This window comes from Microplitis demolitor, chromosome 7 (assembly GCF_026212275.2).
Source record: "Microplitis demolitor isolate Queensland-Clemson2020A chromosome 7, iyMicDemo2.1a, whole genome shotgun sequence".
Taxonomy (NCBI): Eukaryota; Metazoa; Arthropoda; class Insecta; order Hymenoptera; family Braconidae; genus Microplitis; species Microplitis demolitor.
This window is the reverse complement of record NC_068551.1, coordinates 9,636,460-9,662,537: the sequence shown is the minus strand read 5'-3', so window position 1 is coordinate 9,662,537 and position 26,078 is coordinate 9,636,460. Positions and strand designations below refer to the sequence as shown.

Genomic DNA, 26,078 nt, shown 5'->3' with positions numbered 1-26,078 from the left:
TTGCAATTATTACAAAAATTTATTAGCGAATGCATTGGGTGAAAATCCTTATTAGTAACACAATGTCTCAGTCTTGTATCGATTAGTTTAACTAATCAATACAATATTACATAGATGATTAATGATTATATTAACTCTTGTTTTTCAAAATCTACAATATATGTCATTAAACTTTAACAAACGAAAAATATTTATAGAAATGGTACATGAAAAAATTTAAATCGAAAAAAAAAGAAAGAAAAAAAACATTACATTATCATTCTGATAAAAACTCTCTTTCTAATGCCGCTCCCATGGCATTCCATTCTCTGTCATCGTCCTCTTCAACTGGATCATCAATTTCTGTTGAATCTTGCGATCCATGTTCCCCAAGGTCCAAATCATCTGGCAACGGTCCTCCTCTTCTAAAACGAGTAGCTGGATCGTCATCGTCATCATCTTCATTATCATCATTGATGTCATAATCTTTTACTTTGTCCTCAGAAGAATCGCTAGAACTATTTTCATCAATTTTTCGACGTTTTTTAGGTGATTCAAAAAGTCCATCTGTCAATAATAAAAAATATATTCAAGTATTATTAATCATAATTATTATTGTTATAAAAATAATAACGAGCAACCTACAGTCACTACGTGACTTCCCAAATATTACTACCAAATTTATTAAATATGATTCGAATTGAACTGTTTATTAAAATCTAACTAACTAGTTACTAACACCACTAAATACCAATAAAGTTACTAACCCCTGATTAAGAAAAATGACTTGGAATAATTCATAGCAATTCGAATCGACTAGTATATAGATTAGGGTGGCGCAAAAAAACCGACTATTTTTTTTTTCGATCTCGCATGAAAATTTGTTAGTTTACGATGTTTTAAGAAACCTCTCCAAAAATTAGCTCGATAAAAAATTTTCAAGAGGTCGCTTACGAATTTTGAAAATATTAAAAATGATTGAAATTCGAGTTTTTCATTTCTAAATTTGTTCTTTCTCGTGACAGCAATAGTTTATACTTGTAAATTGATGACTATGCTGAAAATTTCAGCCCAAAATTTAAATATTTAAAGAATCACTCAAGAATTTTGAATATTAATTGATAATTCGTAATTGATAGTTTGAATTAGTTGTTATATTTTTTTATGACTTAATTATTGTCATTTCAGTAAAATATAACTTTTGCATAATCAAAAATATACAGGACAGTTTTAAACAATAGATTTGGTAAGTTTTGAATAAGCGAAAAAAACCTACAAATTGAATTAAAAAATAAAAAAATAAGTAAATAACTTATTATTTCCATTTCTCGGGTTATATTTTCGTTCACTGTAATGCCAATTGATGGTGAAAAAATCGAGCAGCTTTATTACTAATATTTAAAGGTCGCTCGAAAGCGTTCAAAAGACAGCACTCGGAAACATTCAAAGTTCTTGAGCGAGGTTTAAAAATTTTAATTTTGGGCTTAAATTTTCAACGTAGTCATGATTTCACAAATATAAACTATTGCTGCCATGAAAAAGAAAAAAATTTGAAATAATAGGTTCGAATTTCGATCATTTTTGGTATTTTCGAAATTCGTGAGCGACCTCTTGAAAATTTTTTATCGAGCTGATTTTTGGAGAGGCTTCTTAAAACATCGTAAACCAACAAATTTTCATAAGAGACTCGAAAAAAGAAAAAATAGTCGGTTTTTTTGCGCCACCATAATATAGATATACCTTAATACCAATAAAGGAGCTGCCCTGATTAAAAACTCTGATTGAAACTGATTGAATCTGATTGAAACTCAATCAGAATTCTATCAGTTTCAATCAGAAACGAATTTTCAATCAGAAATGTTCGGGAGCGTTCGAGCGTCCTGATTGACTTTCTATCAGTTTCAATCAGATTCTATCAGAAAAAAATATTTAGTATTTTCTGATTGAAACTGATTGGATTTTTTTCTATCAGTTTCAATCAGGTTCAATCAGAAAAAAATAATTTATTTCTCGATTTTATCCCGATTGATCAATTTTTTATTTCTCCGTGTAGAATGTTCTACTTGATTTTAAACTATCTTCCTGATGAGCTAGATATAGCTAAAGTCCTTAGTAAAAATGAAACGAGGCACTGAATTGAGGCTAGCGTCGCTAGAATCAATGCTAACGGTAGATGACAGACGAGGCGGCCCTCGTTTATTTTTAATAGGGGTATGCGTATTATCTATGAGATACGAGTAGTTTAACATTAGACAGTATAAAAATTGTAAGCTTAATATAGTATAAATCCTTTTTACTGTAGAATGTTCTACTGATTGTATCTTATAAACAGTGCACTTTAGCGATATCACCCTGTTTAGAAAATCTCATAGATTCTCATACGTTTCCATAGAGATTTTATGAGAATGAATGAGTTCTATGAGAAGTGCTGTATGGTTAAGTATAGGGCCTTATACATACAGCTATAAGAATCTCTCGGATTTTTTTAGCAGGGAAGTATAATAAACAATTCTGTAGAGGACGAAATTTTCTAAAAGATGGGTGCTATGCATCTTTTTCGTACGATGAGCCGTTTTTTTTTTCACTATTAACAAAATTATATGAAACAAGTGAAAAATAGACTTTCGGAGCAGATAGAATCGACATAGATCGAGTTAGAGCAATTTGTTTTATAGACTTTCAAATTCAACAAATTCTCTGCAAATTAAAACTGGTTTCAAAACGATAGCTTAAAATCTGGCTAAGTTATAGCAATTTAAAAAAAATGTTATTCAATTAATATACTTTTTAAATGGAAAAATTTGATACTCAAGAAAAAGTACTTTAAATTAAATTTAAGAGCTGAAATTTTCAGGGAATTTTTTTCTCAATATAAACAACAAAATTTTCTTGTATCGGCTAGAAAAAAAAAATTTCGTTTCAAACGAAGCGGATTCAATTAGAAAATAATAATTTATCTATCGATTATTTTCCGATTGAATCCGATTAAATCTGATAGAAAATTTTCAATCAGTTTTAATCAGATTCAATCAGAAAATAATAATTCATTTATCGAATATTTTCTGATTAAATTCGACAGACAATTTTCAATCAGTTTCAATCGGATTCAATCGGAAAATAACAATTCAGATAGTATTGATAATTATTAAAATTTGGGCAGATATGAATTCCATTTATCATTAATTCAGCAATTTTTAAAATATCCGAGTATAGAATTTTATCTGTCCTTCCAATTTAATCAATTTTATAAAAAGTTAAAACAAGCACTTTTCAGGATTATATAAAAACTTTTTTTAAAAAACTGTATTGATTGAGTTTAAAACTATCACAAAAATAAAAGGAAACATCAATAAAAAATTATATATATATTAAGATAGTTAAAAAAAAAAATTTTTTTTTTTGGTATCCCAAAATTGACAGTCTACCTAAAAATAAAAATTTCGGTACCAATCCAAGCTCTTAATAATAATACTACAGTTTGCGTCAATCAATTTTTCTATTTTCTATTTAAATAACACGGGAAAAAAACTTTTTATTTTTTAGAATTTTCTAACTTACAAGCCAATCAACGAATTATTATGCACGATAGATATTTTTGTAGGATATTGAATGCTCTACAACAAAAGTCTAATCATTTTTTGATAAATCTAACTGTTCAAAAGTTATTTGAGCTTAAAGTCAAATTTATAGAAAATTTTTAGATCTTCTTACTTTTCCGGCGAAACTATCAGTTTTATCAGAAAATCTCATAGAAACTTTTTTGTAGGTAATTTCATTTCTCAAAAATTATTATGAATAAAGTTTTTTAAAATTTCGCTTTTTTTTTTCTAGTTATTTTCATTTCTATGTCAAGCTCTTAAAAAAATAGTTTTCTGATTGATTTCTTATAAATTCGAAAATATATTTTTTGTATTTTAACTTATATTTTTTAAATAAATTTTTTTCGTGGGGGGTTTTTAACGCAAGGATTTTCGTATGCTCCAACTAATAGAAAAAAAAGTTGCTTGAACCAAGAGAAAAATTTCTGAGGAGAAAAGATATATGTAGAGGAGAGGAAATTCACCAGTCCTAGGTAATAGCATTGGGAGTAGTTCGGTGCTCGCCACTAGATAGCGCCTACCACTTGTGAAGTGTCCCTGGTAAGAAACGTAGTTCAGACGTATTGTATTCCAGACTTGGAAGCAATTCTGACACGAGCACTCCTCTGTTCTTTGACAGAGTGACAAGTGCCATTTTTGGTGGTAATATAGTATATCCTATATTACTTCATGACATGAAATCTAATTGTTAATATAGATTCAACGTAGATTTTAATATATTTGATTTTTTAATTTTTTACCATTTAATAATATATAAAATTATTTTTTCCCGGGAATCGATAATTTTTGATTAATTTACAATCGAAACCTTCCGGAAATATCTGATTAAATCCGATTGAAACTAATTGAAAGTCAATCAGAAATTTCCGATTGACTTTTAATCAGTTTCAATCGGATTCAATCGGAAACTTCCGAATGATTCCGATAAAAACTGATTAAAAGTCAATCGGAAATTTCTGATTAACTTTCAATCAGAATCATTCGGAAGTTTCCGATTGAATCCGATTGAAACTGATTGAATGTCAATCAGAAATTTCCGATTAAATCTGATAGGACGTTTTCAATCAGTTTCAATCGGAGTTTTTAATCAGGGATGGGCCAGATGACCTACCTAACCTATTTCTACGTAATTGTGCTGTTAGTCTCTGTGAACCAATTACACATTTGATAAATCACTGCAACATGGCATTTTTCGAACTGCGTGGAAGCTATCTCGGTCTGAAGATGCAAACTACAGGCCAGTGTGTGTATCCAATCAGCATTAGCAAAGCTGTTTGAAAAGGTAGTGCCACTCCAGATAACTTCATCATTCAGTAGCATCATTTCATCTAAACAACATGGATTCGTGGGTGGAAGGTCTACAACAACAAATCTATACGCTCATATGGATTACATCTTCAATGCCGTGAACAATGGTACTAAGGTACATGCGATATATACCGATTTCAATAAAGCTTTCGAAAAAGTGGACCACGAAATTCTTCCCAAAAAAACTCAGAGATTACAGAGTGGCTGATAACGCATTCAACTGGATTCGATCATATTTATCTGGAAGACGACTGCAAGTTAGGATAAATGGACACATATCTGAAGAATATTATGCTACATCTGGTGTTCTTCAGGGATCCTACGTAGGTCCCATACTATTTAACATCTTTGTTAACGACATTGAAATGAGATTCCAATCAGAATATCTGTTATATGCTGGTGACCTAAAAATCTTCAGGATGATAATCAGCATACTTGATTCTTACATCCTATAGAACGATTTGGACAATCTCTGCGACTGGTGTCGGAAAAACAACCTTGATCTCAATATCAAAAAATGCACTGTCATGTCTTTCTCCCGTGCACATGTGCAATCACCAAATAATTACAAACTAAATGGCCAGATCATTGTGGAAGTAGAGGACATCAAAGATTTGGGGATCATTGTGGATAACAAATTAACTTTCCACCAACACATTGGGAAAATAAGTATACAGGCGTATAAAGTTCTTAGACTAATCACCCGAACATGCAGGGTTTTCAAAAATACCAACCCTCTAACCAGCCTGTTCTTTGCGCTGGTGTTGGGTGTTACCCATACTAAAATATGGATCAGTAATCTGGTCTCCATCTAAAGATTTAATGATCAATACGCTGAAAAGAGTGCAATATAAGTTCTGCAGAACCTTATTATATCGCAACAGGTATATAAATGACACTGTCACAGTTGATGAGGTGCGAAGAATACACAAACTAAATGAATTGAAATATCGACGACAAATAGCTGACCTGATCTTTTAGCGGCACATAATAAAAAGTTCAAATTTTTTTTTCCGCCGATTAGGTATAATTTTTATATAATACAAAAAAACAGTTAAATTTGAAAACTATACGGTTAAACTCGCCAAGCCAGTACAATATTAATTTATGACTTATTTCAGTTGATACTGATTCGTCAAGTTTATTCGTATAGTTTTTAAATATAACTGTTTTTTTTTTATTTTATATAAAAATTATACCTAATCGGAGGAAAAAAAAATTTGAACTTTTTATTATGTGCCGCTTAGGTACTTGGTGATTATTTTAATTTCAATAATCTTCATCGCGACAGATGCATACTTAGCACACTTTTTTACAGATGAAATCTGTTTTTTGGTTGATTTCACTTGTTTTTTTTTCTAAACAAAGTCAAAGATAAATCTCCAATTCATAAAGTAAAAATACCGTAAAAATATTACGATATTCTACGCCCATATAGCGTGATAAATCTCTGGTAACTCTATTATGACTTTTTAATCCTAATTCGGTCACTGAAAGTTGCGACTTTGAGCAAAATTTCTCTATCCACGGGATGAATAGATTGTTTCAGATCGAATTTTTCAATATACATCAAATTGAAAATGAATTCTTAACAGTCTTGTAAAGAATCATAAAATAAGCATTAACAAGATCTAGGTTATTAAAATCACCACAGAATCTACTTGAAATGAAATATATTAGCATAAAAATTATTTTCGTAGACTAAAATTTGTTAGAACCAGTGAAAAAAATGGTTTAGATCTACGTAAATTTAAGAAGTAGAAAAAAATAGATTTGTATATTGTTTTTTTCTTACCTCCCCTGGTGGAAATTTTTTGGATTTTCGTCTGAAAAAGTCTTTAAAACTCTGAAAAAGTTTTTAGAACTCTAGAACTGAGTTTTTCAGACAAAAGTTCGAAAAATTTCCATCAGGGTTATGAGAAAATTAAATTAAGTTCACTTGACAGCAAGAAAATATAGCATGTCGTTAACTTTTTATTGAGAAGCTGTATTGATATTTTGAGAAAATTATTCGTTCAAAATTTATTAACGTTCATAAATATATTCATTAAAATAACCATATCTAAACAAAAATTAAAAGACAGATTTTTTATTTTATATGCATATAACTATGGCTATTATAATTAAAAAAGATGCTTTTTATTTTTAAAATTCATTTGTTTGCCGCGTTTTCTTTCTCGGTTTAATATACGTTTACGGCTATTTCTGTCTCTTTCTACAATATATATATAGCACAAATGTCGATAATAAAATTATAAAATATGAAAAATACTTGTATTTGGCGCATGAGACGTTGTTATGAGGTATAACTTCTTAAGTACTGGACCGAATGATTCGATTCAAGTTGCAATCGAAAGCGAGTGATTTATTTATATGATGTATCTAAGGTCATTTTAGATCGAAATTCAACAGTTTTTTTTTTAATTTAATAAATAAACTTATATGTCAACAAATTGATAGTTAGTTCGGGTATAGATACACGGTCAAAATTCTCGCGCTCTCACATTGTTCGATGCATACTTGGCGCGAGACTCGACCACGTCTCTTGATTATTTTCACTGATACCAAATTAAATTTTTAAATTTTTCTTATCATTCATGGTGACCACAGGTTTTCGAAACTGAAATTTCCTGACTGTTTCAGGTATTCCAGTCAAATTATTAAAAAATTTCCTAACCATATGGAGTAATATTAAATTATTGGAAATATTTTTTTAATTCAAGATAAAATGGTACAAGTCAGTTCAATAAATAATCCATCATTGTCGTTAAATAAAACTTCATTTTATTAATTGTCAAAAATCATAGGTTTTTTTTTATGAATTAAATGAATAATTTTTTATTTGTAATTTTAAATCTATGTTTTTATATAACTTGCTTTACGATAAGATATAAATAAATTTTTCATTTGCACTAGAATAAATTTCATAAATAAGAACGTTTTATAAAATATTAATCAAGTACGCGAATAATAAATATAGTGAAACTTATTAGTTCAATATTTATGTATACTTTTAATGTTTTTGGTTGTTTAACTTGCCAATATGCATGTTAATAGCTTTAAGATCCTGACGATTGGTTTCTACTAAGATTTTTTTTTCTAACAGCCTTTTTAACTATAACTGCTTCATTTTTTCGCTATTGGAATTAATTTCTACTAATTTTTTTTCAAAACCATATTACAATTGCATTCGCGCCGCGCCACTTTTTGAACAGTTTTGATAGAAAAAAAAATTTAACGGATTTTTTCCGTTAAAAAAAAAAAAGTAATAGCTATTTTCGATACATAGGCTTAAAACGAGGGTTTGCGGTATGCTTGTATTGGCACAAGTCTTGGGTATGACGCATTCTCAACGAGAACGAGTATATACATCTTTCTCGAGATATATAGATGTAGGTACGAGTTCTAGGTGATAATGTAACATAACCTAAGACGAGTGTTGACACAAGAAGTATACCGGATATCTCGTTTGGATCATACGTGTCGAACAATTTTTTGTATAACGACTGTGTTTAAAGTTCAGTTGAGAGGAATTTAAATACTTAAAAAAAAAAAAAAAATTATTATTTTACAAAAAACTGTAAAATTTTACAATGGAACATATGAATGTATCTGTGCAACAACTTATTCACATGTTTTGTTTTTTCATTCAGTGTCACATTTGTTTATTTATTTATGAATCACATTTAATTAGAAATTTAATAACATCAATTTTTTGAAATATTAATCAATACATTTAAAGCAATATTTTTATTTTAGTTTATTTTTGAGTTACATGTACGCGGGTAAATAAACAAGACGTAGGATACGAGTATACAGAGCGACGATGTTCTCCTTCTTTTTCTGTCTAGAGTGAACGATGGTCACTCCCTGATTTGTATATAATTCCTATAGCAAATTATCTTTCAGCACAGTAAAATCATGCTAAAAAATGAAACAGCTGATTTTTAGGCATCGTTCTATAGTTTCGTCGAGTTATCGAGAGAAAGACCTATTTTACTCGCGCCACACGACGCTTAAATATTGAACTTTAAACGCAGGAGATAAAAAAATTTTTCAGCTTTGCAACAAAATTTCCTAACTTTTCCCTGATATTTCCAGGTTTTCCAGAAATGTAGCCACCATGATCATAGAAGACATGACGTAGACTAAATTTTTTTTAGTTTCTTTTAATTATCAATATATATAATAGTTGTATATATTCAGTCATATCCAGTGATAGAATAATTAAAATATTAATTTATTTGAGGAAAATAAATACGATCGTCTTTTTTTCCTGCGTAATTTAAATGCGATTCAAATGATACAGACAAATTGATTTATCTCGATACTTGGCAATAAAAAAAAGTTTAAACCATAAAAAGGCACAAATCCAAGTCAAAACCTTTTTAACGAAACCAAATTTAATAACATTAACTTATTCTATCATATAGATATGACTGAACAAAATTTTCTTCATTCTCTTAATAATATAGATGATAATGATAATAATAATAATTACCATTTAAATCAGATGAATTTTCACTTTCATTGCCTACAATTGAACCTAATTCTTCTTTTCCTTCTAATACAGAACTATCCATTTCAATATCTGACATATCTTCATCAACCTCTTTGTCCATATTATCAATTTCTTCTTGTGTAAACGACATCAAAGGATTTATACTACTTGCGAAACTATCAACAACTTCATTTTCTTTAACTTCTACACGTTCTGGACTACTACAGTGGGGAGGTGGTACTCTGGATCCTCGTGCCTGTTATTATAAATATTTTATTTATCATTATTTTTCATTTAATAATATTTCAACGATAATAGTTGCTTCTATAAATTAATTTAAGTAATAATTAATTTCATTTGCTGTTTCCCACTATCAACTTACAAAGTTATTCAATAATAATTGCTAATTTAATTTTAAATTCAATTTTATTAATTATTTAAAAAATTAATAATGTATAATTGTATCAGTAACTTATAATTTAATTAATTAAAAATTTTTACTTTATTAGACTAATATGTTTCATAAAATATTTATAAGCTTCATTAATTTCAATCACAAAATTTACATGCAATATTGAATATGCTGAACTTTTGTTTGACAGCCTGCACTCACTACATAACTATTCGAGTATAAATACTAAATTTATTAATTATCAGTTTGAAATTAAATTTTTTATTAAATAGATTATTAAGCGATTGTCAGGAAAAAGAAGCTGAAAAAAGGTTGACCCTGTGGGCCAACCCCGAAACTTCCTGTCAACTACTCGACCAATCGACTTCGAAATCTAATCAGTTTCAAGTCTTGGTGAGCCCTTTCGATTGCCGCCAAAAACAAAACAATAAAAGTTTACCTATACATACGCACGCGGACGAACGTCCATCCGCAAATAGTCAGAATAGATTCCTAGGACCTCAAAACGTCGAGGTTTGTTCAGAACTCGTTTTTTTTAAATTTTGGCGAAACCAATAATTCTTCTTTTTTAAAAAGATTTTTAATTTTCTTAACGGAAGGTTTAAAAAATAGTTAAATTTTCATCGTTTGAACAGAAAATCGTTACGAATATTTTGGTTATTTTAATCCATCGAAATTGTCATTAAAGAAAATATTTTTTTCAATAAAAATAAGATAACAGGAGTCTTTTTTAATATTTTTCTGTGGGGTGAAAAAAATTTTAATTTATATCACGACAATTAAATAAATTACGCTGATTCAAAATATTGGGTGTGCTTAACCCTGGAGTGGGGTATTTGTTCGATTCAGATAGTTTGAAGTGGTAGGATTGACTATAGTTTCTCTTAAAAATTTCCTTTTTTTTTTAAATATCTTGAAAATGATGAAATGTATGAAAAATGATTAATATTTTTTGAGTTTTTGGAAAAAAATATTGTCTAGTGAAGAAAAACTCATTTTACTTTCATTTGAAAGTAAATTTTAATGTTAGTAATTTAGAAAATAAATAAATTTAATGAGTAATATGAAGCTAAATTCACTCGATTAGAAAAAAAAAAAACAATTTATACTTTGTATAAATCACATGAATTGTAAGTCAATCTAATTCTTCCTATTATAAATCATTAAAAGACACTTGGTATCATAAAAAAAATTCTAATTCACGTCAAACCCTTTCAAATAAGTGCAAATATCAATAATTCCCCGTATGAAAAAACTTTACATGTCAAAAATGTAACAGTGCGTTTTTGATTGTCGACTTGAAAATCGATCGCGAAAAGTCCAATTTACTTTACGGCCATCTATTTGAATAATTATATGTTAATTTACACTCATCAATCACTCGGGGCCATGTCAGGGCCTCCAAGATCAAATTTTACTTGAATCGAGACGACAGTGGGGTAGTTCCACGCCCTCAGAATTTTCCTTTAAAAGGGCCAGCAAGCAGTGACTCAAGGACAGGCCCTGACTACCACCCAGAGTGGACCGGTAGGGTAGTGGACTGATGACGCTTGGCGAGGTCCCTACTCTACAACCAGAGCTCAACACAATTTATATGACCCAACCTAACGATAAGTCTAGTCATATCTAGTCATGGAGTCCAGTGATCAGTTTTATTTAATTTATTTTATATCTTTGAGTTCGGTCGCCCGGTACTACACGGAAAGATTAGAACCCGAGTGGTTACTGTTCTGCACCCGACTCAGTACGGTTCTAGAAAAAAATGAATGAAAATTGAGTTAGCACCCGACTGAGTAATGTGCGCACACGACTCAGTCAGGTTCTGCACAGTAACCAGTGTGGTGCTGCACCACAATCGGAGCACAGTAACCAGTCTGGTGCCGCACATGAATGGCTCGGGTGCAGCACACGAATAAGTAATGTCTTGAGAATTCTCAGCCGAAGATTTTCGAGCACACTACTGACTAATGTGTGTCACACGAATAGTTACGGTTCCGTACCGTAACCATTCGGGTGCTGCACGCGAGTCAGTATGGTCTGAGATTGTAAAATTTCTTTCAGATGCTTAGCAAGTGTGTGTGAAAAGAATACGTAAATTTAGTTATCTTAATTATTATTTAATATTTATCTACATTCAGTGTTCAATACCGATTGGATTTATAAATATTTAGGTAAGTATATATATATTACAAATGTTGTTAATAGTCGTTTATGTATGGTATGCTGTGTTGACTTTGTGAGGTTAAGTATTAAGTATTTCACGAACACAAAATCATTTCACTTAATATATTACACAAAATCATTTCACTTAATATTCATTCATTTTTTTTTCACTCAATTTTCATTCATTATTTTTTAGAACCGTACTGAGTCGGGTGCAGAACAGTAACCACTCGGGTTCTAATCTTTCCGTGTAATAGCCGCAGTAATTATTATAAAATATTTATTTGAAGAACGTAGAATTAGTCATATAAATATACTTCGAGTCAAATTTCTACACGTGGTCATTCAATAAAGATAAAATTAATTTGATTTGTGCCGATAAAATTTGTGAGTGTTACTAGATCATTGCTGTTCGTTTCCTGAAATTTTCTATCACTGAAGATTGGGCCTACATCGTTGCTGCCACTCCTGCTGAGGGTCATTTTCACCCATGCTTACAAGGATGGAGCATGCAGTAAGGTATATCGTAAGTAGGATTCCGTTTTCCCCAATCAAACTTATACTTGGTCTCCTCCCGCGTAAATTAAAGTATTAAAACTTTGTAACAGGGTAAAATTTTAATTATTCTAATTTAAATATTTGATTTTCCCGCGGTTGGTTAGTCCCCTGAGTTGACAAACACACGTGTTCTAATTGAAGAGGTTCGTCTTCCAGACCCAATTAGAATTCAAATAGGAGTGGTTAATTTACGATAATTGCCGAAGGATCGCGAACTTACAATTTTATAAGTGAGTGACGAAGGTGAAACGACACACAGTCGAACAGGCCGGCATAGCCATCAGACGAGTGACCGCACGTGGAAATATACAGGTAAATATAAAAGCTTGGGAGAGGTTATGAGTGGAACCTTCCTGAAGCTATAAGTCTCTTCGTAATAAATAATTTCTTTTATCCGGCAGAAAGCCGATACAACCAAATATATATAACTAATTTGTACTGAATTTCCACAGATTAATAAACAAAATAAAATAAAAATTTGGAGAGTAAAGAGAGACGGAGATTAATTCGGAAATCGACAGTAACACTGGGATTCAGGAGAAGCCACGACATTGGACCTGGAAAACATTAATCCTGAGGTAAATAAATTGTCGGCGGGAAACTATAATTTATTATTAATTAAGGAGGTTCACAATTATTAATTAGTTAATTCGTGGGCAGACGCCATTTCCGGGTTAAAATCTAATAAGGAAGTTCTCGGCAGGAAAGCCAGAAATTATTAATTATAAATTATTAAATTAAGTAAATAAAATTTCTCAGCGGGTAAGCCAGAAATCATAACTTATTAATTAAGAATTTAATTAAAGAAAATTAAAGTAAAATTCATACAATTAAAATTAAGTATAATTATAAGACTGATAATTTAAAAATTAATAAGAAACTCAATGCTGTGAAGGTAATAGTGATTAAAAAAATATTTAATTAATTAAAATTATTGATAAATTAATGTCAGTTCGAGTTATAAATTATTACTAGTTATAAATTAATATGCGAAGATAACAAGTACGTGAATTAGAGAGAGACAGAATGAGACGCGTGAAGTAGAGAGAGATAGCGCGAGCGTGTGGCGTGATTTCAACACCAACAAAATCTCTTTTACCCAAAAGTTGGTGGTTGAAAAATTGTAAAAATGAAATTTGTCATGTCGGAAAGTAAATTATTATTATGGAAAAAAGAGTAAATTTGTATAGTCAGTAAATTTATAAAATTTAGTTGCGTATATGAATTGAGTCCTGGGGACAAATAATTAATTAATTAATACGTGTGTGTTGAGTTAAGTCCGGTGGACAATCTAAGAAATAAAATTGTGTGTGTGTGTGTGTGTGTGTGTGTGTGTGTGTGTGTGTGTGTGTGTGTGTGTGTGTGTGTGTGTGTGTGTGTGTGTGTGATAAAATAATTCTAGGGTAATTAAATTTTTAAGTAATTATTTTAAATAAATAGATCCAGGGGATCTGACAAGTTGCCATTGTATTTTAATTTGTTTTAAAAGTAATAGATCCAGGGGATCAGGCCGGTGGCCAAAATTTTAAATAAAAGGACTCGTAGTTGTAAGAATAAAAAGTCCGGTAGACAATTGTGTTATAAATTAATTATAAGTAAAAATAAAAGCCTGGTAGGCAAAGTTGTTAAGTAATAAATAAAGTTTCATAATTATATTATTTAAAATAGTGTGTGTAATAAATTTAATCCCTCAATTATCCTCACTTTTATATGTTTCAACGACCCTGATTTTTAAAATTAACATCTCCGCTTCTGGAAGGTCGAGCATTATCTTTCAGTGGCGCACTTATTAAGATCAATTAATAAAGGGGCCAAACTTGGCATGGTTGAGAAATACCCTGTTACAACTTATATACTAAAATTGATCTATATTAATTCAATAAAATAAAATTGGTAAATTATTATATGTAACAAATTGGGGAAAATTTGATTTATAAAATACATTCCTTGAAAATAAAATCAAATCAAATATTTACTGAATAAATCACCAGGCATTCTTTTCCTTTTATAATTTATAAGCGCCGATTTCAGGGAAACGAGGCGATCCCTTCAAACTCACAAAATAAATTAATTTAAGTTAATTATAATTATAAGTAACCGTGACCAGGACAAGAGCTAGCCCAGCCAGGCCCACCGGTTATGAAAAATATATTATAAAATATTATATAACCTTTTTTATGCATTTTTAACATATATATCTTGGTATACTTTTGTTATATTGATATATTATAATGAAAGTAGTATATTAATTAATATATAGTATTATGTAGAGGAGAGTGGGGTCAATTGAACCAAAAATACTTTGAAATTTTTTTTTTATATGAATAAAAGCAAAATGATAACTTTTTTTTTTACGAAATTATAATTTATTATATAGACTACCATTTCTCATAAGCACATAATTTAACAAATGATGAAAATTTTCAATAAATACGAAATTGTACAACTGCATCAAATGGTTCAATCGTCCCCTTTGCGGGGGCAATTGAACCACTAGTCGGGGACAATTGAACCAAGAGTATTAGAACCACAAACAAATGACTTTAATGAATAATTTACTATTCATTACAGCTTAAAACTAAAATTACAACATTTCTAATAATATTTATCATCTTTTATAATATTATATGTTATAACAATCACTTTTAAAACTTCTGCCAATATAACTATTTTTAACTTCCCGCTAAGAAAATCGAGTTTTCATCAGATGTCGACGTTTTGAGGTCCTAGGAAGCTATTCTGACTATTTTCAGAATGATGTCCGAGTGTATGTATGTATGTATGTATGTATGTGTGTATGTATGTGTGTATGTATGTGTGTATGCATGTGTGTATGTATGTGTGTATGTATGTGTGTATGTATGTGTGTGTGTGTGTGTGTGTGTGTGTGTGTGTGTGTGTGTGTGTGTGTGTGTGTGTGTGTGTGTGTGTGTGTGTGTGTGTGTGTGTGTGTGTGTGTGTGTAAACTCTTTGTAACTTTTGAACTAATGAATCGATTTGGATGGTTGAGGTGGCAATCAAAAGAGCTTGTTGGCCTTCAACTTTCCTGAAAATTACAGATTATTTGATCGAATAGACTCGAAAATATTGGCGAATTACGAAAAAAAAAAATTTATTTTTTAGTTTTTTATTGATTTCTCAAAAACGACTCATACGATCGACTTCAAAATCTAATCAGCGCTAGTACTCAATAAAACGCATCGATTGCCACCTCAAACATCAAAATCGGATAATTCGTTCGAGAGTTATCGCGGGAGAAAGAAATGGTGAAAAACGGTTTTTTCTAAATATTTTCGAAACAACTGACGCGATCGATTTCAAATTTTAATCAGCTCTAGAACTCAATAAAACGCGCCGATTGCCACGTCAACTATCAAAATCGATTGATTAGTTCAAAAGATATCGGCGTTGAAAAGTTAAAATAATAACATTTTATGTTATTTGTTTCGGATAAATCAGAATATAACGTACTAAAATGTGCCTCATATCATACCAACTCATCTTTTTTATGGTTTTTTTCGATCATATAATGTCATCGAACTTGGTTTTTAGTTTAAATCATATTATCAACAAAAAAATTGATAAAACATAGTTTTTAATATTTTTATCGGATATTTCATATTTTATTGTTTCTTACATGAGTCAAAATTTATTTAAATCTTGATTTTGATCCCCGACATTGATTTCTGCCTCAATGCACTTATTTTACTGAACAAAATCAGGAACTAAATTTTAAAAACCGCTTCATTGATGATTTTCGATTCTTAAATTTTCAAACTTCAGCATAACAGGTAACTTGTTAGAGCTTGAAAAGATCATTAAAAAACAATTGCATGTGATAGCATTTTCGAGCTCGAAGAGAACAGCGGGAAGTTTCGGGGCTGGCCCGCAGGGTCAACCGACAGACCGATTTTTTTTCTTGGTTAGTTTAACTTTTTTTGACATTTAGTCAAGATGCGCGCGCATGTCTGATGCTCACAGTGTGATTCGTGTGGCTCAACCACCCCCGAGAGTACTGGTTCAATTGACCCCATATGATTTTATTGAAATAATCAGTTTAAAAAAAAATATTCAAGAACTATTTTACTAGAAGTAAAGGTAGAAATTTATAACTAATATATGTATGAAGGTATTACAAAAAAAAATTTTAAGATTACATTTAAAAAATAAAAAATTATTAAACAATTTGTCAAGAGCTGAAAAAAAAGTTTAGATGCCTGAAAACACAAAAACTTGAATTTTTTTAAATTAAATCATTATATTGGTTCCAAATTTTGGTCAGACTAAGGTTTAGTGTATTAAAATATAATTCCAAAAGGACGACTCATTATATATTTTTTTCGATTTTTTAAGCTTACTGGTTCAATTGAACCCACTCTCCCCTATATTTTTTATATATATTTTACAATATGTTGCAAAATAATTATAATAATATTTTGCATATTTTTCGTCCTATGGTGTGTTACATTATAAAAACGATACTCTTTAGCTTGTAATCTTCATTTTTATGTTATCGTACAGTTTCTTAATAATATAGATGTATATAAAAAATATAGTTTTCAATATACCAAGAAAAATATAATTTTTAATATAATGGTAGTATGCCGCAATTCATCGATTTAAACGTGTAAATTTTTCCATTTATACACGGGAAAAAATCAGCATGCAAGATCATGCTTGATCGAGCATGAACCAGACATGATCATACACGAATCATGTATGATCGTGCATGAATCAGGCACTGGCATGCATGAATCATGCAAGGTTGTGCAAAGTCCTACTCAACCATATATTTCAATATTATATTCATATATTCTTCATTCATATATTCACTCAATCATATATTTAATATTATAATAAACTATATAGAGACAATCTATCACTAACAATAAGAATCAAAATATATGGAAAAATATATAAAGTTTATTATATTATGTTGTATACCACCGATATATGGCAAAAATGTATTGAGCATTATATGAGATAATATATATAGAAAAAAATAAAATATGATATAAAAATAAATATATTGTTATAAATACATAATTCAACATAAGTGAAAACATATACTTATTATTTATTAATATAGATATTTTTACCGACATGTATTTATCACATATTCACCCTATAATTATTTACATATTTTTAACAATATATAGCATTTTCATGCGAGTTAATAATTTTCATTTTAAAAAACGAAAACTAATGAACTACGCATTAGATGGTTACTTGATTATTTATAACTATAATTGTAATAATTAATTTACATTAAATCTGTAAATACCTTAGCTGTAAGAGGGAATAATCTCTCGTCAACGTGCTCCCATCGTTCAGCGCACGACCACAACCAATCTGGATTAACAATTTTAATAGAAGGATTTTTTTTAGCTGTATTAGCTTTTGCAGTTCCAGGCTTAATAGCAACCAAGTGAGTTGTAGACTCTGTTAAATCCTAAAATTGTAAATGTCAATGAAATAGTTTATGTAAATTTATTTTATCTTCAAAATAATGTAGTAGATCGAAAGAAAGTAACAAAAAATATTACCTGTGTTACTTTAGCTCCAAATGCCATTGCAACTTTATAAGCACGACTTTGTTCTAATTTATGATTTGTTGGAACTAATCCACTGAACGTTAAACATAAACCTTCAAGTACACGAATTCTCACTTGGGGTATTATTTCTCTAAGCGGTTTACGATCATTATTTTCTATATGTTTATAAAATTCATTATGTATTCTTCGTAAAATATCTTCCAAATACAACAAATAATCATCATGATCGTTATCGTCAACGTCAGTTTCTTCATTCTTCTTTATGTCAGTCAATGGTACGTCCAATGGTTTAATTTTATTATCATTTATTTTGTCGTCACATATTGTTTCATTTTTATTACCAATATTCTCATCAATTTTTTCTTCAGTATTTTTTTCATTCAATTTTTCATCAATCGGAGGTTCGAAAGACTTTGAAATCTCACACGTTCTATCTGATTCTTTACTGTCACCCGTTGATTTACTGATTACTTTATCAATTTCTTTATTAATTTGAGCATTTTCTTCAGGTAAATTATCATTGATACCATTTCCAATGACATTATTTTCTTTAGTATCAACATTGTGTTTATTTGTATCAATCTTTACTGATTCTTCTTCTGTACTTGACGACTGATCTATTACGTCACGTTTTTCAAGACCAGGTGGTGCATGAATATCTCCTGTATGACGAAAAAAATGATAAGGTTTTACTTGTACTAAATTACCACAACCTTGCCATACATCTTCTCGATCATCAATGATGCAAACTAAATCATCTCCACAAGGAAAAAGTGCTCTGTAACAAAAAATATAAATAATAAATGAAATCGTTTTTATATTTTTAAATACTTAAATTATAGCTCGAAAAATTATTTTTACTTTAAATTAGCAGTTTTTGATGCTGGATTAAAACACTCATCTCTAGAAAGTATTCGATGAGAAAATAATTTTCCTTCTTTATCCAATAATGCAGCAACAGTATGAGCATAATTTCTAGCCCCAAATGTACAAATATGTAATTCATACAATTTACTCATTTCTTCAAGAAAATGATTTGTACCAGGTCGTAATCTTGTATGATACCACGGTGAATTAGGTCCATATAGTTGATAATGAAATACATCCTGAAATATATATTTTTAATTGTTGGTGTGTTCGGATCTTCCGCCTGGCGCACTTAGGCGTCTGCTATATGCCCGGGAAAATTTTAATTCATAATTACACAAAAAAAAACAGTTAACTTCAATCAAGAAAAATATACTTGATTTAAGATTTTTATTTTTTATCGATTCGGAAAATAAAAATATACTTGCACCAAGTAAACAATTATCTTCAAATTTTTATCTTGAATCAAAATTTATTTTCTCATGTCAACATATTTTTACGCTTAAATCAAAAAATTTTCACTTGTTTCAAGAGTTTATATTACTTTAAGTAAAAGATATTTTTTTTAAGCAAGATGCATTATTTTTTTGCAGCAATTTTGCATTTTCTTGTTTAAAGAAAATAAAATTCCTCGTAACAAGTATTATACTTTTCATGCAAGTATTTTTGTATACTCCGACCAAAAAAAAAAAAGTTGCTTAAGCCAAGAGAAAAAATTTCTTGGGAGAAAAAAAAAATTAATGTAACGGGACAGTTAAGTCCACCTCCGTTTGACGGGAGGCCGATACCACACCCTTCTGGGCACACTCGCGTTGCGTAACCCTATTTGTATATTATGATTCCACCATATATAATAGAAGCGAAATATGAGCATAAGCTCACATTAGTTTACCCATTAGACATGCAATACATGTGGGTGCCTCACCGACAACCACCACGAGTCCGACCTCATTTGGACCCAACACTTGTCCCATCTCAGGAAATAGAGAAACTCTGGTCAAAGTGGGGCTTGGAATGGGTCCCCCATGGTACCAATTCCATGTATTGGTGGAGATGCTGCAGATTAGTGGTGAGTCGCAGCCTCCACTCTTTACCCCAAAAAGGGTTTCTTCCACTATTATCAGCACTTGCGGCATCAAAGGAACGATAACAAGTTACCTCCGTACAAGGCCCACCAAGCACTTTATCACCAACATAGTGATCAAAAATATTCTACGGACCATGTGGGCGTGTCCACCTGGTTTTTAGACAGTCAGCATGGATTCGCTCGGTCCGTCGCAGCGGTACCTGTTAGCTTGCCCAATCGTATATGGGAGACCACACTTACGGTAATCCAATTGGTATTCCCCTGGTAGCCATTCCCGGTTAGGTAGGTCCCAGAACCCACGGAAAGGACGGTACTTGCTAGCTTTGCATCCCCTAGAGGGCGCTAAAACCTCTTCTGGGCCAAAACCTCTTCTGGGTTCTTGGGAGAAAAGAAAGATATGGAGAAGGGGAAAGTCACCATTGCTAGGTAACAGCAGTGGGAGTAGTTCGGTGCTCGCCACGAGATCGCGCCCAGCCACTTGTATTTTCCCTGGTAAGAAAGATACAGTAGATACTCAATAAAGTTTACACTCTCAGGGTTAGTGTAACTTTTCAAAGCGGATCTTGAGAGACGTGACAAACGATTTTGTTACGAATAGCCAGCAATAACCTGCATTCGCTAACACACCTAAATAAAACTTGTATACGTGCTTATTCCCGCGAAATTTGAAAATGTATTGAGAAAAGGCCATTCGGCAGCCGAAATCGAAAGTAGATTTTTCAATTAATCGATATAAAAAGTTACTTTTATACATACATACCTTGTGATATATGTTAGTGTATAGTCATGACATGAAATTAAATTTATTTTCTAAGAGTGAGGGTAAAAAAGGACAACGATTATTTTCGATAGAGAACTTCAGATAGTTGATTGGACATAACATTATATCGGTAATCTACCAAACTAACCTTCACATAAATAAAGTATTAAAAATTTAATTAGTATGAGATCATAATTGTAATCGCTGTTACAATGGCAAGACCAATTATAACTATAGGACGTATAGGTACGATTGAAACATCATAAATAATAAGAGAAATACTTTTAAAATATAAAGTAGCCGTGAAATTTACAGTTTATTTTGTTCACAATAAAATACACGTGACAAAATTGTATTATTATGGGAAATGCATAAGTTAGGTGGTATGAAAACCATATTTTCAACATTTTTTTATTTCATTAAAAATTTCAAGACTATCAAATTATTGGAAGAAATGGTCAAAACATGAAGCTTAAAGTCATAAATTAAAGATTATTAGACAAGCTTTCAGATACTCTTTACGGAAATTGTCTATGAATATTAGTTTTGAAGTTATATAAGCTTTAGTAGTGATTAAAAACTGATTTTTAGGAAAAATCATGAAAATTTCAAACAGCCATAATATCAAAACGGTTTTGAACGAATCAGCCCATCTTTAAACTTGATCAAGGTAATCGCCTATAGAATAAGTGTAAAAACTCTCATTAAGATCCGATTAGAACTGTGTGCGCTTTCGTAATGACAAGATCAGTGATAATCATTGGGATTAGAGGTACATGTGATACATCATAAATAATAAAAGAAATACTTTTAAAATATAAAATAGCAGTGAAATTTACAGGTTCTTTTGTGCACAAAAAATACAACTGACGAAACTGGATCATAATGGGACAAGCATAAGTTATGTGGAATAAAAACCATATTTTCAACATTTTTTAATTCCATTAAAATTTTCAAGGCTATCAAATTCTTGGAAGAAATGGTCTAAATATAAAGTTTAAGGTCATAAATTAAAGCTTATTAGTCAAGCTTTAAGATACTTTCTACAGAAATTATCTCTGAGTTTTAGTTTTAAAGTTATATGGACTTGAAAGTGATTGAAAACTGGTTTTTTCGAAAAATCGTTAAAATTTCAAACAGCCACGATTCTAAACTAATCGACGCGACTTAGCCCATCTTCAAAGTTAACTGTGGTAATCACACATAGAATAAGTGTAAGAAATTGAATCAAGATCGGATAAGATTTGGAGACGCAATCGTGTCCTCAAAAGTCGATTCTATTCCATATATATATATATATATATATATATATATATATATATATATATATATATATATATATATATATATATATACATTTTTTAACGAATGGTATTTTTGAACTCTACTCAACTAATTGTGATAGTTTATGATAAAATTCCTTGAAAAATCGATCATAAAGACAAATACAAAAGTTAGATTTTTAAAAACATCTACATAAAAGTGCAACGAGGAAACTAGTAATGTTAATATTAAGAGCTCTAATTCTCACAGGCGTCTTTTTATACCTAAATGAAACTTTTGAACATGTTTTCAAGAAGAAACAAAAAAATTTGATATTTTTTGAATCACCATAATATAATATAATATATATATACACTAACGCAAAAAATTAAAGGAACAGAAAAATTTCATAAATTTTTTAGTAATTTTTGGAAGGCTGTAACTTTGTGAAAAATAATCGTATCGAGATTTTTAAAAAAGCATTTTATAGCTTGAAATCTCTAGTTTTGGTGCATTTTTATCGAAAATTTTTCAAAAGGTCTGGTTATTACGCTAACATGAGAAATACCGCGAGACAAACAATATTTTTTTTATCGATATTTGCAGAGTAGCGGTTGATTTACTAAAAAACCAAAAAAAAGTCATTTTGTTGTACTTACTTCTAAAGGATGTTAAAAATAAAAAAAATTGTTTTTTCCAAAAAATGATGAACGGGTCTTGTAGGGAATTTATTCAAGTTTTTAACGCCGCCCTCTAATTTACTGTGCAATCATTGGTACCTAAAATATCGATGATCAAAGCCAAAAGGATCATTTTTTGTTTCAAGGCTGATATCTCTGCAACAAATTGTCCTACGAGGTTAAAAAAAAAGCCAAATTGAAGCTGAACAAATTTGCCAAATTGCCTATGCATTGGTTTAGTTGACAAAATATTTCCACGGTCCGTGGGCTCTTTGGAAAAAAAAAAAAATTTAGAAATTTTTTGTCTCGCGGTATTTCTCATGTTAGCGTAATAACCAGACCTTTTGAAAAATTTTGATAAAAATGCACCGAAACTAGAGATTTCAAGCTATAAAATGCTTTTTTTAAAGTCTCGATACGATTATTTTTCACAAAGTTACAGCCTTCCAAAAATTACTAAAAAATTTATAAAATTTTTCCGTTCCTTTAATTTTTTGCGTTAGTGTATTTGAAATTTTATGGCAATATATTTTTTTTATATCATCATATCGATACTTTCTTATAATTTTTGACACATATTTGATACATTTTAATTATATTTTCATACATTTATTTTTTATATTCTAAGATATATTTTTAATATTCACTCATGCAAAAAATTGAAGGAAAAAAAAATTTTTAGAATTTTTTTTTTTAGTAATGATTGCAAGGCTGTAACTTTGTGAAAATAAATCGTATCAAGATTTTGAAAAAGTATCTAAAAGCTTGAAATCTCTAATTTCGATCGGTTTAGCTAAAAAAAAAATTTCACTGCCTATAAACTCTTTAAGAAAAAAAAAAAAAAAAAAAAAAAAAAAAAAAAAAAAAGGAAGATTTTTGTCTCGCGGCATTTCTCATGTTTGCGCGATAGTCGTAGCTTTAAATAAATTTTGATAGAAATATATTGAAACTAGAGATTTCAGGCTTTTAAATGCTTTTTTTCAAATCTCGATAAGAGTTTTTTTCACAATGTTATAGCTTTGCAACAATCACTTAAGAAAATCTATAATTTTCCTGTCCCTTCAATTTTTGCATGAGTGTATTTAAATTACACTTAAAATATATGAAATATATACCAAAATCGGCGAAAAGCTAGCTATTAATAATATACTTTTTATACATTTGTAAGATATATTTTTTATATTTTTTTAATGAATTTTTTTCATGGGGCGAATAGTGCTAGTTCCGAGAAATTTAAATTTCTTTAAACAAGAAAATGCAATATTACCACAAAAAACTAACACATCTTTATTCTTGAAACAAATAAAAATTTTCCTACTAAGTATCAAAATATATGTTAACTTAAGGACAAAAAATTTTGATTTTGCAAATCACTAAAAAGTATAATTTTAAAAGTATTCGTAACAATTAGAAAAATTAAATAGTTTTTAATTGTTCTAAATCTCCTTATGAATCAGAAATTCAACTATTTTATGTCGATTCAAAATTATTTAAAACAATTCGAAAAAAATAAGTCGTTTCTTATCATTTCGAATCTCCATCCAAAATGGAAACACAATATTATTTGTCGATTCGACAGTATTCAAAACAACTCGAAATACTGAATCGTTTTTAATTGTTCTAAATCTCCGTATGAATCAGAAATTAAAATATTAAATGTCGATTCAAAAGTATTTGAAACTATTCGAAATATTAAATCATTATGAATTGTTTTGAATCTGCCTACGAATCGGAAAGTAGTTTAATATTTGTCGATTAAAATGTATTCAAAACAATTTAAAAAATTAAATCGGATTGAATCTTTTTAGATCACCTCAACGAACCAGAAATTCAACTATTTTTTGTCGATTCAAAAGTATTTGGAAATATTTGAAAAACTAAATTGTTTTCAATCTTTTTTGATCGTTTTGTGTACGTCGATTCAAAACGATTCATTTTCATTCACACTTAAAAAACAATGTCGATTAAGTCGATTCGAAAGTAGTTAAAACGATTAAAAAAAATTTTTTTTTAATTGTTTTGAATCGATTTAAATTATTTCTTTTAATTCGGGTTATTGAAAAATTATAATAGAGTACCTTCATTTTCACTGGAACAGTATCATTAGTAGTATGAACAATAGTTTGATCTAAATCAACAAGAAGAGCTAATTTTTTATCTTTTAATAATCTTTGCTCATCTTCTTTGCCTATTTTCTCAGCTAATTCTGGACAAACTTTTAGTTCAGGAATACTATGAACCATCGGTACACTTGCTTCAGATATTATTGTTTCCTTTCCATCTTTACTTAATGCCTCTTGTCGTAAATCAGCTCCACATTCAGCACATAAGTCTTTCATAACCGTAGGATGTTTACATCCTGTCATTAAAAGTATCACCTGCCTGTAACACTAATAAATTATGTTGACGCTGAACTACTTCAACTAAATAATAATTAACTAATATAAGCAATTATTATTAAAATTATCATTATTATTATTATTAAGATAGTATAATATTAATTACCCGGGTTGTATTGTATCGCCGTCTTTAGCCAAAATTTGTGTAATACGACCAAATTGTGTTGAACGGTATTTTTTTTCATGATTTTTCGTATCATCACCATTAGAATTAACAGTACAGTATAAAAACAATACACGTCCAGCAGATATCATAGAACCTGCAGATACGCGCCACTTTTTTATTTTTCCAGGTTGTTCATTTGTTGGAAATGCCACTTCGATATTAGCCATTATTTATCTTATATATTTTTATCTTTACAATTTAAATAATTTATTCTAAATTTTATTTATTATTTACTCTAATATAACCTTGATAACTTTTATGTACTATATTATTATCGTTTTGCGTTTTTACGCGGGAGATGATATAAACACACATTTACGAGCATCGATTTACTCGAGTTTTGTGAGAATCCTCATGTTTGTGTACAACACTTATAGATATTTATATACAGATAATTATATAGGTATACATATATATAAATGCACACTAACAACCGATTGTTGTAATTCTTACTGCTTGTCGGCATGTAAATGTATATATATGTGTATGTATGAATTGTTTTTCAGCTTTTTCAGCCAACGCTAGAATGCTACAAAAAATAAACAGACCTAAATAAAACAACCAATCAGCTGATTTAAAATACTTAAAGTTATTTTCATTGACCAATGAAAATTAATAAACTACTTAAGATTGATTTTCAACAATTATCGCATACAATGAGTACATTACAAAAAATGCGCAGAATGCAGCGCAGCGTAGCGCAGCGTAGCGCAGCGTAGCGCAGCGTAGCGCAGCGTAGCGCCAACTTACCATGAAATTTAAAAAGTGAAGTTTATTGATT

The 26,078-nt window shown here is 29.9% G+C and overlaps 1 protein-coding gene across 2 annotated transcripts; it reads right to left on the bottom strand.

The window, feature by feature from the left end:
* Window positions 1–12: 12 nt before the first annotated feature.
* LOC103572908 (RNA polymerase II subunit A C-terminal domain phosphatase) lies at window positions 13–25,821 on the bottom strand. Of its 2 annotated transcripts, none has more exons than XM_014440166.2 (7): window positions 25,238–25,821; window positions 24,811–25,114; window positions 18,937–19,181; window positions 18,067–18,853; window positions 17,805–17,972; window positions 9,388–9,643; window positions 13–546 (listed from the first exon to the last, which is right to left on the bottom strand). In XM_014440166.2, the coding sequence occupies exons 1-7, from the start codon at window positions 25,462–25,464 to the stop codon at window positions 257–259; spliced, it is 2,277 nt and encodes a 758-aa protein (XP_014295652.1). In that variant the 5' UTR covers window positions 25,465–25,821; the 3' UTR covers window positions 13–256. The 2 variants fall into 2 exon arrangements, with proteins under 2 accessions (XP_014295652.1, XP_014295653.1); XM_014440167.2 differs by having other exon boundaries at window positions 14–546; window positions 24,811–25,122; window positions 25,238–25,316.
* Window positions 25,822–26,078: the final 257 nt, after the last annotated feature.

What these genes read in the sequence shown, in the direction of transcription:
- LOC103572908 (XM_014440166.2), bottom strand. Translation starts at nt 25,464, where the DNA reads ATGGCTAATATCGAAGTGGCATTTCCAACAAATGAACAACCTGGAAAA. An exon ending in GGCGATACAATACAACCCGG is followed by an intron (nt 25,115 to 25,237) that starts GTAATTAATATT and finishes TTAGTGTTACAG; the next exon opens with GCAGGTGATACTTTTAATGA. An exon ending in AAATTCATCTGATTTAAATG is followed by an intron (nt 547 to 9,387) that starts GTAATTATTATT and finishes TATTATTGACAG; the next exon opens with ATGGACTTTTTGAATCACCT.